Here is a 14544-nt window from a genome sequence, read left to right on the forward strand (position 1 = left end):
TCTCGAGGCCATGACATGCCAGCTGGCACCACAGAAACCATGGCTAACAAATTGAGTTACTGACGATCGTGTCTAATTTTGGACTGGAAAATAACCCCGTAAGGTCACAGTTTCAACATGATTCCGTGAAGTTTCACTCAGGATGAGGGACCAAGGAGACTTCAAATCTGGTATGGACTTTGTCTCTGTCATATCTTATTGTAACAGGGTGTTTTTTAATCATTGTAAATCGGACCCAAAATTATAATGAGACTTTACGGATTTTGGAAAGGGGGGGGGGGGACGGCTGGATGTGACGGCTGGATGGGACAGGTGTTGTCGTGGGCGAGAGGGGGTGACCAGTCGTGCCGGTCATTGGAAACTCGTATTTTCTTTACAATGGAGGTGCCAATAAGCATTTTAATTCAAACTGGCCACCAATTCTTCAGTTTAAAGTCACCACTTACTTTATATACAATATATCGTAGCGTCATACGTTATCGACCCTCATATTTTTCGGTCCCCAACTTTGATTCCCGTTTACCGCGAAATTGTGCAAGCTGCACTCTTGACAGAAGCTATGCAGTTTACTCACGGTCTGTATTTTCATCAGGCTTAATCATGCTGAGAATAAAGTTTCCTGTTGTTGGTTATGTTCAAACATTTATAAAAAAATGATTGACTTTTGGTACTAATCACTAGTGCATTATTATGCCAACATTCAAATGAGTCAAAGAAACATCATCCAACCTCGAAAGTTCAAAACAAAATTACTATCTGCTAGATTGAGTTTCATTCTGCTTTAGTCACTTGATGGATCACATGAGGTGGTTACTATTTGGGATTCTATGGTGTGCAAATGTGGGGAAAATATTAAAATATTTTAAGCGAAAATGACAACAATTTTTTTTATTTATTTACTGCATAACTGTTATAAATTCCCATAAGCGTAATAAATATTAAGTCTACATTAAAGAGAAAATATCAAAGATTTGGTTTCTTATCTCCTGAAACCAAACATTACTGGTCTGAAATGGGGGAAAATGGATTGTTATGAAGTGTGAGTGCATCAAGGGGGGTGGGGTGTTTTACTTTCATGCCTTATGATATCTCTGGATTCTAATATAGTAGCCATAATGCCTTGGGACAAAAATGTAATTAAATTTGTTAAGTAGTAATTGAATACTATTTTTGATTTATTTTGCACGCCATACTAGCTTCTGAATATTCAATAAAATACCAACCAATGAAAGCTGTGTGAAAACATATGACGTTGCTCCAATGTCGTGCATGCATAAGCACTGTTAATGGCGGACTGTCTCTCGCAATGTAAAACCAAAACTTTAAAAATTTCAACACACCATGAAGTGAAAGTGTTATATTTAAAAAATTGGATAGATGATTTGAAAAAAATATATTTAGTTTTTGATTGTGAACAATTTTCCTGTTATCCTACTGAAAACACATGACACCAGGATAGTACAAGTTCATAAAACATTAGTGAGAAATCCACACAGAAAGTTTGTCTTTTTGAAAAGACACAAGTAAAAAAGAAAAGAAAAAAAAAGAGGATGCGGTCTCAAAAAAAAGGATGAGGGAGGGGACGATCAACTAGTATTTATTTTTTGTTTGGCCTTATCATTGAGGTGGAAATTCAATTTAGTTTTTACTTTTTAACCTACTGGTACTGTGCCTTTTTTGTTTTTTTATTTGTTGTGATTATTTTATTTTTATTGTGAAAAACTTGCGTGGCATCGGTTTTACAGATACATTTTACCCAAGTGTCAATCTGCCTCCATAAACTACATTGTATTATTTAAGTGATTATGGTGATGTACCAAACACGATGGTGCACCTACTTTAATTAAAAATGAGTTTTGGAAATGTCATGTTTTTGACAGGATTTATTATTTTAGTTAATTTCTGTATTATTAATATTATTTTATTAGGCATAATACATAAGCTTAATCCACTCATTTTTTCTTCCCAAATTTAATTTGAGATCTCATCTGAGAATTGTTTTATTTTATTAAATTCCATTCTTTATTATACATTTTTTCAGTTTCTTATAAAATACATGACATGCATGACAACATCATCGGGTTGTTTCAACTGTTTACACATGTGTTCATACAGTAGTAAAATTTTAAAACCAAATTTGGAAACAATAATTACCAATTATTCAATTGTTTACATGCATGAACTCATAGATACTGTAGTTCTCTTAAAAATTTGTTAATTTCAGTCAGTATACAGTATAAAATGTACATGTATACATGTACATGACTTACAGGATGCTCTAAGATTGATTTTGTCCTAAAAAGAACTACTATTCTTTAGCAACACATCACGTTTGGAACTCTCTACCACTTAATCTTACTGTAGATCTTGTCTTTGTACCATCAAATTCAAATCTCAAAACTTATCTTAAATGTGTTTGTCACAGGTTTTCAAGGACTAATTTTGTTGTGTCTGTTTTCTTTTGTTTGTTTTGGATTTACTGCACCTTGAACACTCAGCAGGGTGGATATGTGTGCATTAGTCTTTATTGTTATTATTATTCACTAGGTGTTGAGTTCTGAAGTTTAATCTCAGTTTGGTGAAAAAATATGTTTGAAAGTGTATACTAGAACTGTGCTATATGAGACAATTTCTGTATAGTTTTTATAGAACATCAGGGTGTAAAAGTACAATTTTTTTCTATCATCCCAAAATCACCCGTGCGTTTTCATCCCCTGTGAAAAGACCCTCCTCAAACCATCACCAATAGTCAATATCTTGATTGGGGATTTGCAATCTGCAGATCAATCAATGGATTTCTTTCTCCCTTTGTGAACAATGATGTCTGACTTTGTTTTCTGTTTCCCCACTTCAACGCCACCTTGGTGTGTTATTGGTTGTATTGACGTTCTCTCGGTCGTTGCGCCACCGGGCATTGCAATCTAGTGATTTTCTTTTGAATGCCATGAATTGCAGGTTGGTGTTCCATCCTTGACATGCATGGTCCCCTGGCCATGTTTGAATTTTATGAAGTGTTTTTAACTTTCCATGGTCTTGAGGCTTTTTAAAATTTAGTTTTAAAAGTATGTACACGTACACTAAGCCATGTGCATCAATACCACTGCCAAAATCGTGACCCCGGACATGCCGGACGGAGAAAGCGATGTGTTCGAAATCTTGGCAAGAGTTCTGCAAGGCGACACGCTGGCTCCATTTTTATTCATCATTGTACTTGACTACGCCCTGAGACAAGCCCTCAAAGAACACGAGGATCTAGGCTTCACCATCACTCCAAGAAAGTCTAGAAGAATTGGCCCAGTGACCCTCTCTGACCTAGACTTCGCAGATGATATAGCCCTACTGTCTGACGACATCATTTTTTCAAAAGTATGCCCTGACTGCAGCAATTCATTTATAATATCATTGTTTCTATCATCTAAAAAAAATAATAATAATTTTCAACTAAGAACTAAAAAAACTGAAATAAAAAAAATGCATGGCTGCAAAGTAATTTTTACATAGTTTGGTGTAGTAAATTATTTTATTTGGAAACCATGGTTCTGTTGCTTGGTAGATTAAATATTCTTTTAAGAACTTGTCTTATACTATAGGTCTACATGTACCTGATGCATTACTGCGAATTGAGGAGACTGCTTCTGAAAAGAACTGTCTTGCTTTTGTTAAAGTTCCTGATTGTTACCACGATCCAGTTACCATAACAGAGGATTTGTTGGTCTAAGCATCTATAGAAAAGACCACTTTTATGGTCTAAATGCGCCATGTGTAAATTTCTCTAATCCTGTCTTACCATGTACCTGACTGCCTGATGAGATTATGTGCACTGAGGTTTCACCCCTTGATGACAATTGTCAGACAATACATTGTACGATCATGGCTGACAGTGACAAGTGTCATAGGATATCAGTCAGAGTTTTTCCTTTCAAACTGGTTGTCTGGTTTGTCATCAGCACCTGGCTGTACATTGATGTATAAATTAAAAAAATTAGGCCTACAGATGTTCAAATTGCACACAATTTTATACAAATTTTTGAGATACAATCACGGATTGAAATACAATCATGGCTTGTGCCCCCTAAAATTTAACACTGGGTTTTGGCGCTGTACAGTAGGCCATAATTATGGTTGTTGAAATCATGGGAACATAATAGGATAAGAGCACTGCTCCAATTCAATAAGAAACGTCCCTACATGCCAATCTGTACATGCTAGACAGTATTTGCATTGATCCATCTTCTGTTGACCACTTGCAATAAAAGTGGAAACCCATTTAAAGCTGATGGTGGTTTGTTTGCCAAGGATCAACGCCTATCCATGGAGATAGAGGTTGTGATGGCCCAGCTATGTTAGGTTAACATTTAAATGTGAATGGCGAGTATAGGGGTTTGTCAATCCTTACCTGTTTCATGGATTGGGTTAATTGTAAAGAATATACACCCAGGTTCTTATGAAGCCATTAAAGTGGGGTGGAAGGTGTAGCCTTTTATCAGATATTGTGTAGTGTGAAGGCCCTTTCACATGAGATTACTTTAACAAGGGTCCCTTGCTAAATTGTAGCATGGTTGTCGCCTGACTGACTGAAATCACTGGCCTCGGTCCAATGTAAAATTTGAGCCCTGTTTTCAGCAATTTTTGTATTTAAATAGCCAGAGAAGTCTGTAAAAGTCTATAGATCATCTTGGACAGCTCTTGTACATTCAATAAATAAGTTCCTATTTTTCTGAATAGAGAGTTTGTGTATCCATCAACAAGGGCTTTTCACGATAATAATAAAAAATAATAAAAAATAGTACACCTCACCTTTTAGACATTGGATGTTTACTTTTAATATTTGACAAGAATGATGTTTTTGGAGTAACTACATGTATCAAAGGTAGGCCTTATTGTGTAAAATGTCAGACTCATACATGTACATGTCATAGGGATTAGCATTTCAGATGTTGATTTGCATTAATTGGGCGCTACGTGTCAATTATTATCAGGTGATTACAAAATGAATCTATTATAGTCTTCAAACTTCATTGTGATTGTGTAAACACGCTAATGACCCTATTGATTGATTATGTGGATGCATGCTCCATGAACTTGACCGGTCTCCATGGCAATGGAGTTGCATCTCCCGGCAACCACAAACAACCTGCTATACAGGTGGTTGCTGCGGCTGTGCATCGGACCAGTGCACCTTGATCATATATCGGTTATGGAATGTTTGATTTATCGGTACAGTGTACAGTACAGTTTTCACAATAAAGGTTGTGATCAGTGATGGTGTATGTCGTACGTATGTTTTGACGTTCATTTTAGAACAGGGTAGGGGAACGTTAGGACTTGGTGAATGAGATTGACTGGCACACACGTAATCATGACGTGTCGTGCTCAGGTTTATTCTCGAACAATAGCCTTGATAGAACACTGGTAGATTGGGTTCTGCCACTCATGCGCAAAATATGCACAGCTACATAGTAGGATCCATCTGGAGTACATAAACCACGTGTACTGCATTAATTGTTCTTAAATGAGGCATTACATTGCACTCAGCATGTCATAATCCGTAGCTGTCATTACTCTGGCGTGATGTCAAACTGTGCTGAATTATTTAACGGCATGTTTCAGTGCTGCTTATTTTGTTTTTATTCAGGAGACATTTTTTCTTGTGGCTGTACCAGAGGCTGGTAATTTGTTAAGTCTCATAATTTAGAAAAGTCTTTCTGCGGAATTTGGATTCACGTTTATCAACAGTCTAGTTCTTCGCTGCTCCTTTTCGGAGTCTTGGATGTTCTTTTTTTAAAACCTTGACTCCACATTGGCAGACGTCTGAATGGATGAGATGACGAGTCCAAGTAAAAATGGTGCTTGAATTAATTTACCTCTTATTGGTTTTTTGTATACAGGGTTCTCCAGAGGTTTTTCAGGGAAATTATGGACCCAAGTTTTTTCTAGTTTGGCTGCAAAGCATGTATTTTGAAACAGGATCCAAGAATGATTTTTAACTTCAATGTTTATGTTTTGCTCTACAAGCTCTTACCGTACAATCGGGGGAGCATTTAAAAAAAAAATTGTGGAAAAAAAAAATTGTTGCCAATCTGTCTCAATGCTCGTGTTCAGCAAAATTTCTGCATTCTTATCTTAGCCTGCATTTTGTGTGTGTTTACCTAATCGGCCTTCAGTTATGTGCTTATTTGCGCTAATATGCACTAATTTGTGCATGGGAAAATCCATGGCATGCATTGTATTGTTTCCCTTAGCTGCGTGCATGAAACTATACAAGGTATTAATGTGTACAGTTTTTAATTAAATATTAGTTACAAATTTCATTTCATTTTATTTGTTTGCAGTGAAGCGGTTCGGCTACACAGGTTCAAAGACAACTAAAAGCAACACAAGGAATGACGAATGGGATACAATAGCCTTAGCAAAACCAATAACAGGTAAGATGTACAAGGAATGACGAATGGGATACAATAGCCTTAGCAAAACCAATAACAGGTAAGATGTACAATTATGACAATTTATAATAAGGAATCAATGTGTGGCGAAGACGAAGTCGAGGTAAATTATCAAGAACCAGGCCTCGGCGGGTTTAAACCACTAGTTGAAAACCGATTCAACACACTTTGATTCCCATTCATAAATACCTTTTCGGTAAAAAAACATCAACACTTTTTGGTCAAACATTATAATTGTTCAATGATTTCTTTCAACGCAACACCCCTCCAGCAATGAAATGGTAAGGCCCTCGGGTAAACAACTCCTTATAAGGAGATTGCTGTGCGCGTCGCGCGTATCGCGTGATGTGGCACAACTGTTCCAGCCGTTGCTCTCGACCAATAGGAATGAAGAAACTGTCTTATAAGCACAGGTGCAAGCTCGCGTGTCACGCCCATGTTTCAACACTTTTTACTGGTGTTATATCAACCGTTCAAACAACCCCTCGTGACCAATCAGAATGGATAAACTGTCTTACTTATTTATGAATGAATATTCAATACCTAGGACAGTTTATCCATTCTGATTGGTCACGAGGGGTTGTTTGAGCCCTCTGTGCAATTTTGAGCATTCTGTATTGCTTTATTGTTTTTTTTTGCCTATAAGCAGCGAACGACGTATTCTAAAAAATTTAGGAATGCCATGAAATAACCATGGTACAAAAAAACGTAACAAAATCAAAAACAGCTAGGCACCGTTTAAAATGCGAGTGAGGGAGGGGATAGCACTTTCACTATTGACCCAATTCACCTGACATCATCATCAGAATAATATTGGATGCGCCATTGTGGCCAGTGTCTTTAACCAACTTTGGCTAACGTGATATAACTTGTACCATTTCAGAAACCAAAGAGCTCAGTGTGCTGAACGACACGTGGAGCATCCGCAAGAATGTCTCACTGGAAGGAGGTCTGTTAAAACCAGAGGGGAACACGGTTCAGGCTCCCCCCTCTGGGTCGGGGTTCTACTCCCGCCACGGCCAACACAACTCACTAAAATCATTTGAGGAGTTGAGATCAACACCCGGTTTCAACTCCACGGGGCAAGCTGGTACTAGTAAGTTGCTCTCTTATTTATTTTATTTTATATGTACATTAATTCTGGTTGTGAGGAAGCCAGGGTTAAATTTCATAGCGCTGCTTAAAGACAGTGGACACTATTGGTAATTGTCAAAGACTATTCTTCACAGTTGGTGTTCCTCAACATACAATGTACAGTGTATGCGTAAAATGACAACCCTGTGAAAATTTGAGCTCAATCGGTCGTCGAAGTTGCGAGATAATAATGCAAAAAAAAAAAACCCTTGTCACACGAAGTTGTGTGCTTTCTGATGCTTGATTTCAAGACCTCAAATTCTAAACTTGAGGTCTCGAAATCAATTTCGTGGAAAATTAATTCTTTCTCGAAAACTGCGTCACTTCAGAGGGAGCTTTTTCTCACAAAGTTTTATACCATTGACCTCTCCCCATTACTGGTAATCAAGAAAGTTTCAAGATTTTTGTTGAAGAAACATTTGCTAAGGTGCAAGCGTGTTTCACAGGTTAGCAAGCAAATTGGGCGGCCATATTGCGCTCTAACCGTGGATTTACATTGTTACGTCATTCATTTTCACGCTAACTTGAAGGTTAGCATGCCTTTTTATGTGGTAATGGTTAGCAGTGCTATGAATTACATGTATTTTGGCTAGTACGTGAAGTTTGCTTTTCCAGATCAGGCTTTCCTACTATCATGTTTTAACTAGATTAATATCACTTCCACTACGCAGCAAAAAGCTTCTCGCTGAATCAACAGAGGGCGGGCTACTCGTATTCCCAGCCGGAGGCGGTCAACACCGGTACCTCGTTCCCGATGCTGACTTCGTCTAGTGTAGGAGGGAATCATAATCTCAGTAGATATGGAGAAACAACTCACGGAGGATCAAACCCAGGGAGGATCCCAGGGGGAGGAGGTAAGGATCATGGAATGGCTGCTGATTTCAATTGCAAATTTGTTTGAGGGAGCATGTTTTGAAATTTGGGCACCTCCTATTCGTGCATGGGAACGTACATATGAACCTGTCATGCCTGTGGGTATACAATTTTATAATCTAGTCCCACTTCTTACACCAACTTATGGGTTCATACGTAAATGTATGTCATATGGTTGAGACTAAAGGAAGAGACATTAGATACTTGACTTTGTTGTGAACTCTTTGGGTCATTGTTGTTGGTATTATTGGGTTTGTATGTTTGTTTGGTTATTGATAAGTCCTTTGATCTATTTTCATTGCCTGTCATGAGCATTTTATTAAAAGAGTAATATTATTATATTCTTTTGATTTTTTCTCCTCATTTACCCATATTTCAAATATCTTTGCCTTTGATGTTTCTTGTTGTTCTTGTTTAATCCCTTGATCTACTCCTAAATTGATTTTTGAATTTTATAGGTTCCAAGTCATCATAATTCTAGTGTATTTCTTGTGTTGTACTTAAATGTTCTTTCTAATTATTTTAACCTCAGAAAACTCACCTTTTCAAGATGTAGTAGTAACAATTTCTTTCTAATAATAGTTGTTTTGCTTTCGACTGTAAATCTTTGTATGTTCTCCCTTATTGCATGAATTGTCATTTTACATTCTTTACACTGTATCTATGCTTAAGAATGATTAGCGCATTAAAAATGCAAATTATTATTATTATTATTATTATAGAAAGGTCAGCAAAATGGTTATGTTACCTTACCGTATTATTTCTATGCTGAGTTTGATTGAATCTTCCCTCTAATGCTTGCTTCAATTTAGGTTTTAGTAATGTTTTTATTGTAGAATGCGTCCATGTGTTGTTAGCGCTTGTATTTTAATCAAACCAAACTTTATATTGTCCTGTGGTTGCAAATATATGAATAAATAAGTAAATAATTATCCACTTTGAATAATTGTTATTTGATTATTGACACTGTTTCCGCTTTTTTCGCAGTGGGTAAAGCAGCACAATTAGGCATGAATAAACCGGGTCAATTCGGCAACAGTTCCTCACAGCTCAGCAGTAACCGAACCTCATCATCCGGAAGCGGGAAACAGTGGCCGAGTTTCTGACAGCAGCTTGAAAAGTTTGAAAGTCTAAAAAGTATTTGGCGCTGTGAGATAGTGTTATGAAAATCGCTTGATTCAGAGATTTGCAATGAGTGATTTGCAACAATATAGCCCCTGTTATTATTTTTGTTTTCACCTGTAATTTGCTAGCTTAATGCGTTGCTGGCCTAATTTTATGGTGGCTTGATATGATGTATCCTTGGGGCCATTCAGAATTGTCAATGTTTAAAATTGTGGGTGAGTGGGCCAAAAGAAATGACCGAAAATCAAGATTCAGTTTCTAGTTAATTCTTTTTAAAATATCTGGTTCAATTGAGGCATTACTTCTGTCTTCAGAGTACAGATTTAAAGGGTCTATGTAACTTTTGTAGGACAAAAAACACAATGTCCACAGATTTACACTAAACTTACACAGTTTGAAGATAATGATAGTAGAAAGCTTCCCTGAAAATACTACGTGCTGAGGTGCTGTAGTTTTTGGGAACTGAGTAAAACAATGTCATGAAAATAATTTTCCTCTCATGAGACGAAAATTATTTAAATCATTTACAAACGTACTTTCATGACATTGTTTTACTCATTTCTCAAAAAACTACAGCCCCCCAGTAAGTAATATTTGAAGGGAAGCTTTCCACTACCATTATCTTCAAACCCTGTAAGTTTAAATTTGGGGTAGGTAAAAAAAAAAAATCAAACCCCCCCCCCAAAAAAAAAAGAAAATATAAAAAAAATTGACTATTCTGATTTGCCCCAAAAGGCCCTTTCACTATAACAGAGGTCCTTGGTGGTATGTAGACCAGACTTTGACCAATGTCCCTTGTTTATTCACTAAACACCATCTTCGTTGTTAGCATGAGAATAATGATTTCCCCATAGCAAAGGTCCTTGGTTATTATTGCATGGTAATTGTTGGACATGCAGTAGCTAGCTGCATAGGTCGAGACACTGGCCTGCTTAGATCATGATGACCCTCTTAAAGACACTGGACATTATTGGTAATTGTCAAAGACCAGTCTTCTCACTTGGTGTATCTTAACATGCATAAAATAACAAACCTGTGAAAATTTGAGCTCAATTGGTCGTCGAAGTTGCGAGATAATAAATAGTGAAAGAAAAAACACCCTTGTCACACGAAGTTGTGTGCTTTCAGATGCTTGATTTCGAGACCTCAGAATTTAACTTTGAGGTCTCAAAATCAAATTCGTGGACTATTACTTCTTTCTCAAAAACTATGTTACTTCAGAGGGAGCCGTTTCTCACAATGTTTTACATGTATGCTATCAACAGCTCCCCATTACTCATTACCAAGTAAAGTTTTATGCTAATAAATATTTTGAGTTATTACCAATACTGTCCTCTGCCTTTAATCTGCGTTTTTATTTTATTTGCAGTTGACAAAACAATTAGAGATCATTGTTGTATATCTGTATATAATTCTAATATGAATTTTCTTTCAAATTGTGTTTATATTTAATTAATTTATATTAATTGTGCTTGCTGTGTGTTTGTGGTTTATTCATATCATATTAATTTTAGATTTTATTTTTTTTGAAATCATTCCCTGTAAATAGAATTGTTTTAGATTTCTTTCAGACATCTACAGTGGTTCTCTCATTGTTCTTGTGTACCTTTTTGTGATATATTTTTACTGTGTACATTTGTGATAAATATTTTAGGACAGTAGATCTGCCACCCAGGGAAACTTTTAATAGTGAAATTACTATGTATCGTCTTTCATACAAAGATTTATTAATGAAATTGGTTAACAAAGAACAGCTTCACAGAGCTATAAGCATGGAGGAAGGCAGACCTAAGTATTTGTTTGCAACTTAAACGTAGCTGCTGGGCAATCTTGGTGGTCTGTCGTAAGACACTGCTCTAGAATTGCAAATGTCATGGGTTCGAATCCCACCTGAGTAAAATGCTGTGATTTTTTGTCACAGAACTCTTGAAAGAGTACACAGTGCTAACACACATCGGTGTAGAGGAGTTAAGGGTAAAAACCAAAATTAATATTCCTTACCCCTGATGCAAATTTAACATGAGACTGCCCAAGGTGGAGGCTATAGGCCTACTAGTTCCTGGTCAAAAGAAAACGTTAAGTAATAACCTTTACCCAGTCAAGCTCAAAACAGACCAAACCAAACAGTCCACGTAATACAAGAACATGCATATTTGGCGTCGTCGCATGCCACAACAAACTCTCCATTGTTCACTGGTTGAAATATCAAGGAGCAGAAACCCCGATCTGTGGTGTTTGGTAACCATGCCGTTCATGCATGGATACCAGTTTGTTTGATCTCCTCTGGTACGCTAACGAGGTAAACAAACCCAATACTGCGACAGTGGATTATGTTGCCAAAGCAAGCAGGGATAAGTTCATTGCCAGGGTTGAACCTTTCAAAAGCTGCTATTTGAAGCAAATATGAACTCTCTAACATGTCTAAAAGGTCGTTTTCAAAAATGCTTTTGGAGATAAATCCAGCAACGCTGTACAAAAAACTAGTCATTAATTTAAATTACCTTAAATGTACTGGACACCTTTGGTAATTGTAAAAGGCCAGTATTCTCACTTGGTGTATCCCAGTAGTTTTAAAAACAACTCAAAATTTATCTTTTTCTTGTGTGCTGTGATCGTTTGGCTCTTGGTTTACTGACTCAGTATTATAGTTATCAAGTGTTCACATGTTTTTTGTAAAAACACACTACATGTACATGTACATGTAGGTAAAATAAACTGTTTTATATGAAAGGAATATAAATAGATTGTTTGTATAAAGGGGGATTTTTATAAATGTTTTCCCTATGGGAAAATCATAGAGTCTTTTGGAAGTTTCGGAGGGGCACCAAAGCCAAGACCAGGGCAATTAGGGAGACCAGGGGAATACCTTTTAAGCAAAGGCTTAGTGGAAAACTGTTCGGCAGAGAACGGGTAACTATGTGTGCCTGATGAGTGTATAATATCAGCAATTCACAGTTGCCTTTTAATACACTTTGATACGCACACTTGATTGTATACATGTATTTTCTAGTTGAGGTTTATTGAATACGTTTCATATATGCAGTGCATCATTTGATTCACAAAAAAAAAAAAATAGTAATTGTGTTTTAAAGAAATTAAAAACTGAATTAGAGAGACCTGGCTTGATTTCACAAAGCATTAAGATTTATCTTAAAGGCAGTGGACACTATTGGTAATTGTCAAAGACTAGCCTTCACAGTTGGCGTATCTCAACAAATGCATAAAATAACAAACCTGTGAAAGTTTGAGCTCAATCGGTCATCAAACTTGCGAGATGATAATGAAAGAAAAAATACCCTTGTTACACGAAGTTGTGTGCGTTTAGATAGTTGATTTCGAGACCTCAAGTTTTAAAATTGAGGTCTCGAAATCAAATTCATGGAAAATTACTTCTTTCTCGAAAACTTTGGGAGCCATCTCTCACAATGTTTTATACCATCAACCTCTCCCTATTACTCGTCACCAAGAAAGGTTTTTTACGCTAATAATTATTTTGAGTAACTACCAATAGTGTCCACTGCCTTTAAAGGCAAAGTGAATCTTTAGTTTTTGGATCTGCTTGATTGTTCTAATCTTAGATCGCTTCACACTTGCGATCAATCTATGCTCTTGTGAAGACCTGCTAGTGAGCCTCCTAACTGTAGTTTCTTAATTTTCGTATTTGATCAGTTAGTGAATTGTTCTGGGAGAATTAGATATGAAAACTATATTTGTTTGCTTGTTCAAAAACAAACACCAGACTCGGCTGCTGGCTTCAATTGGATTTGAAATTCCTGTCCCCTACTTGTTAATTTAAATTTAATCTAAAAAGCACTCAAAACCAGAGAGAAGTTTTGATGTTGCATTTAAGCCATAATACACTTTCGGTACAGAAAAAAAGAAAAAAGTTCACAGATTTACAAATAATTTACAGGGTTTACAGAAGGTAATGGTAAAAGACTTCTCTTCAAATATTGTTCCATGAAATGCTTTACTTTTTGAGAAAACATTAAAACAATATCGACTCTCGATAGCGAGAATTACGGATTTATTTTAAACACATGTCATGACACGGCGAAAAGCGCGGAAACATGAGTGGGTTTTCCCGTTATTCTCTCCCGACTCCGATGACCGATTGAGCCTAAATTTTCACAGGTGTGTTATTTTATATATAAGTTGTGATACACGAAGTGTGGGACTTGGACAATACTGTTTACCGAAAGTGTATAATGGCTTTAACAAATAACATAACAAATCCCTTTTACAGTTCTGCTGTGCACAGCTGTGTTCATAGAAATGTTGTAATATATATGAAACAATTTGAAATTGTTACAGTTGTATTATATTTTTGTAGAAAGATGTTGACATCAAATAACAATTTGTTTTCATAGAAACCTATAAAGATCTTGTGTTTGACTGCTTGTTTTTTCTTATTCCATTCTTATTCCGATGGCAGTTTATTAACTTGCGCAATAAAATGCTGACTTACGCCATCAAAACTGAGTGTGTAAGTTGCGAAATTTTTCTGGCGCAACTTTCAGACTTGTGCTTCCTTAGACATAGTGTAACTTTCGTGAAATTGACTGAACTCGACCATGAATTAGTGGCGCAACTTTACCATTGCGTAAGTGGACTTACGCAGCAGCATAAAGTTTTGTGAAGTTGGCTGCTGGTCGTTTATGTTGGTAACAGAACTTAACAGTAATAAAAATGAACATACATGTAATTTGTATGTATTCGGTATGTACTCAGGAAAAATGAATCAAGAACAAGGGATGACCTAATCATGGAATAGGCTCTAATAGGTTTTTCATGCTAATTGGTTATCAATTTTCCTTATCTTTTTTGAGGGCAAAACAAAATTGGAAATTTGAAGTAGAATGTCAGAGTCCACTTTCAATTTCATGAATTCTGCTCTTATTGACAATCGTTTTGTGCACTCCTAGGGCACCAAAAGCGCAGTATTTCCTGTTAGTAGAGCCTCAAGATT

General features: G+C 36.5%; 1 protein-coding gene across 1 annotated transcript; it reads left to right on the top strand.

Moving 5' to 3' along the window:
• The first annotated feature begins 51 nt into the window (after window positions 1-51).
• Window positions 52-9966, top strand: LOC117296933. Its single transcript, XM_033780040.1, has 5 exons — window positions 52-170; window positions 6333-6425; window positions 7327-7539; window positions 8249-8431; window positions 9438-9966. The coding sequence occupies exons 1-5, from the start codon at window positions 143-145 to the stop codon at window positions 9554-9556; spliced, it is 636 nt and encodes a 211-aa protein (XP_033635931.1). The 5' UTR covers window positions 52-142; the 3' UTR covers window positions 9557-9966.
• Window positions 9967-14544: the final 4578 nt, after the last annotated feature.

The sequence above is a fragment of the Asterias rubens genome, chromosome 11 (assembly GCF_902459465.1).
Source record: "Asterias rubens chromosome 11, eAstRub1.3, whole genome shotgun sequence".
Lineage (NCBI taxonomy): Eukaryota > Metazoa > Echinodermata > Asteroidea > Forcipulatida > Asteriidae > Asterias > Asterias rubens.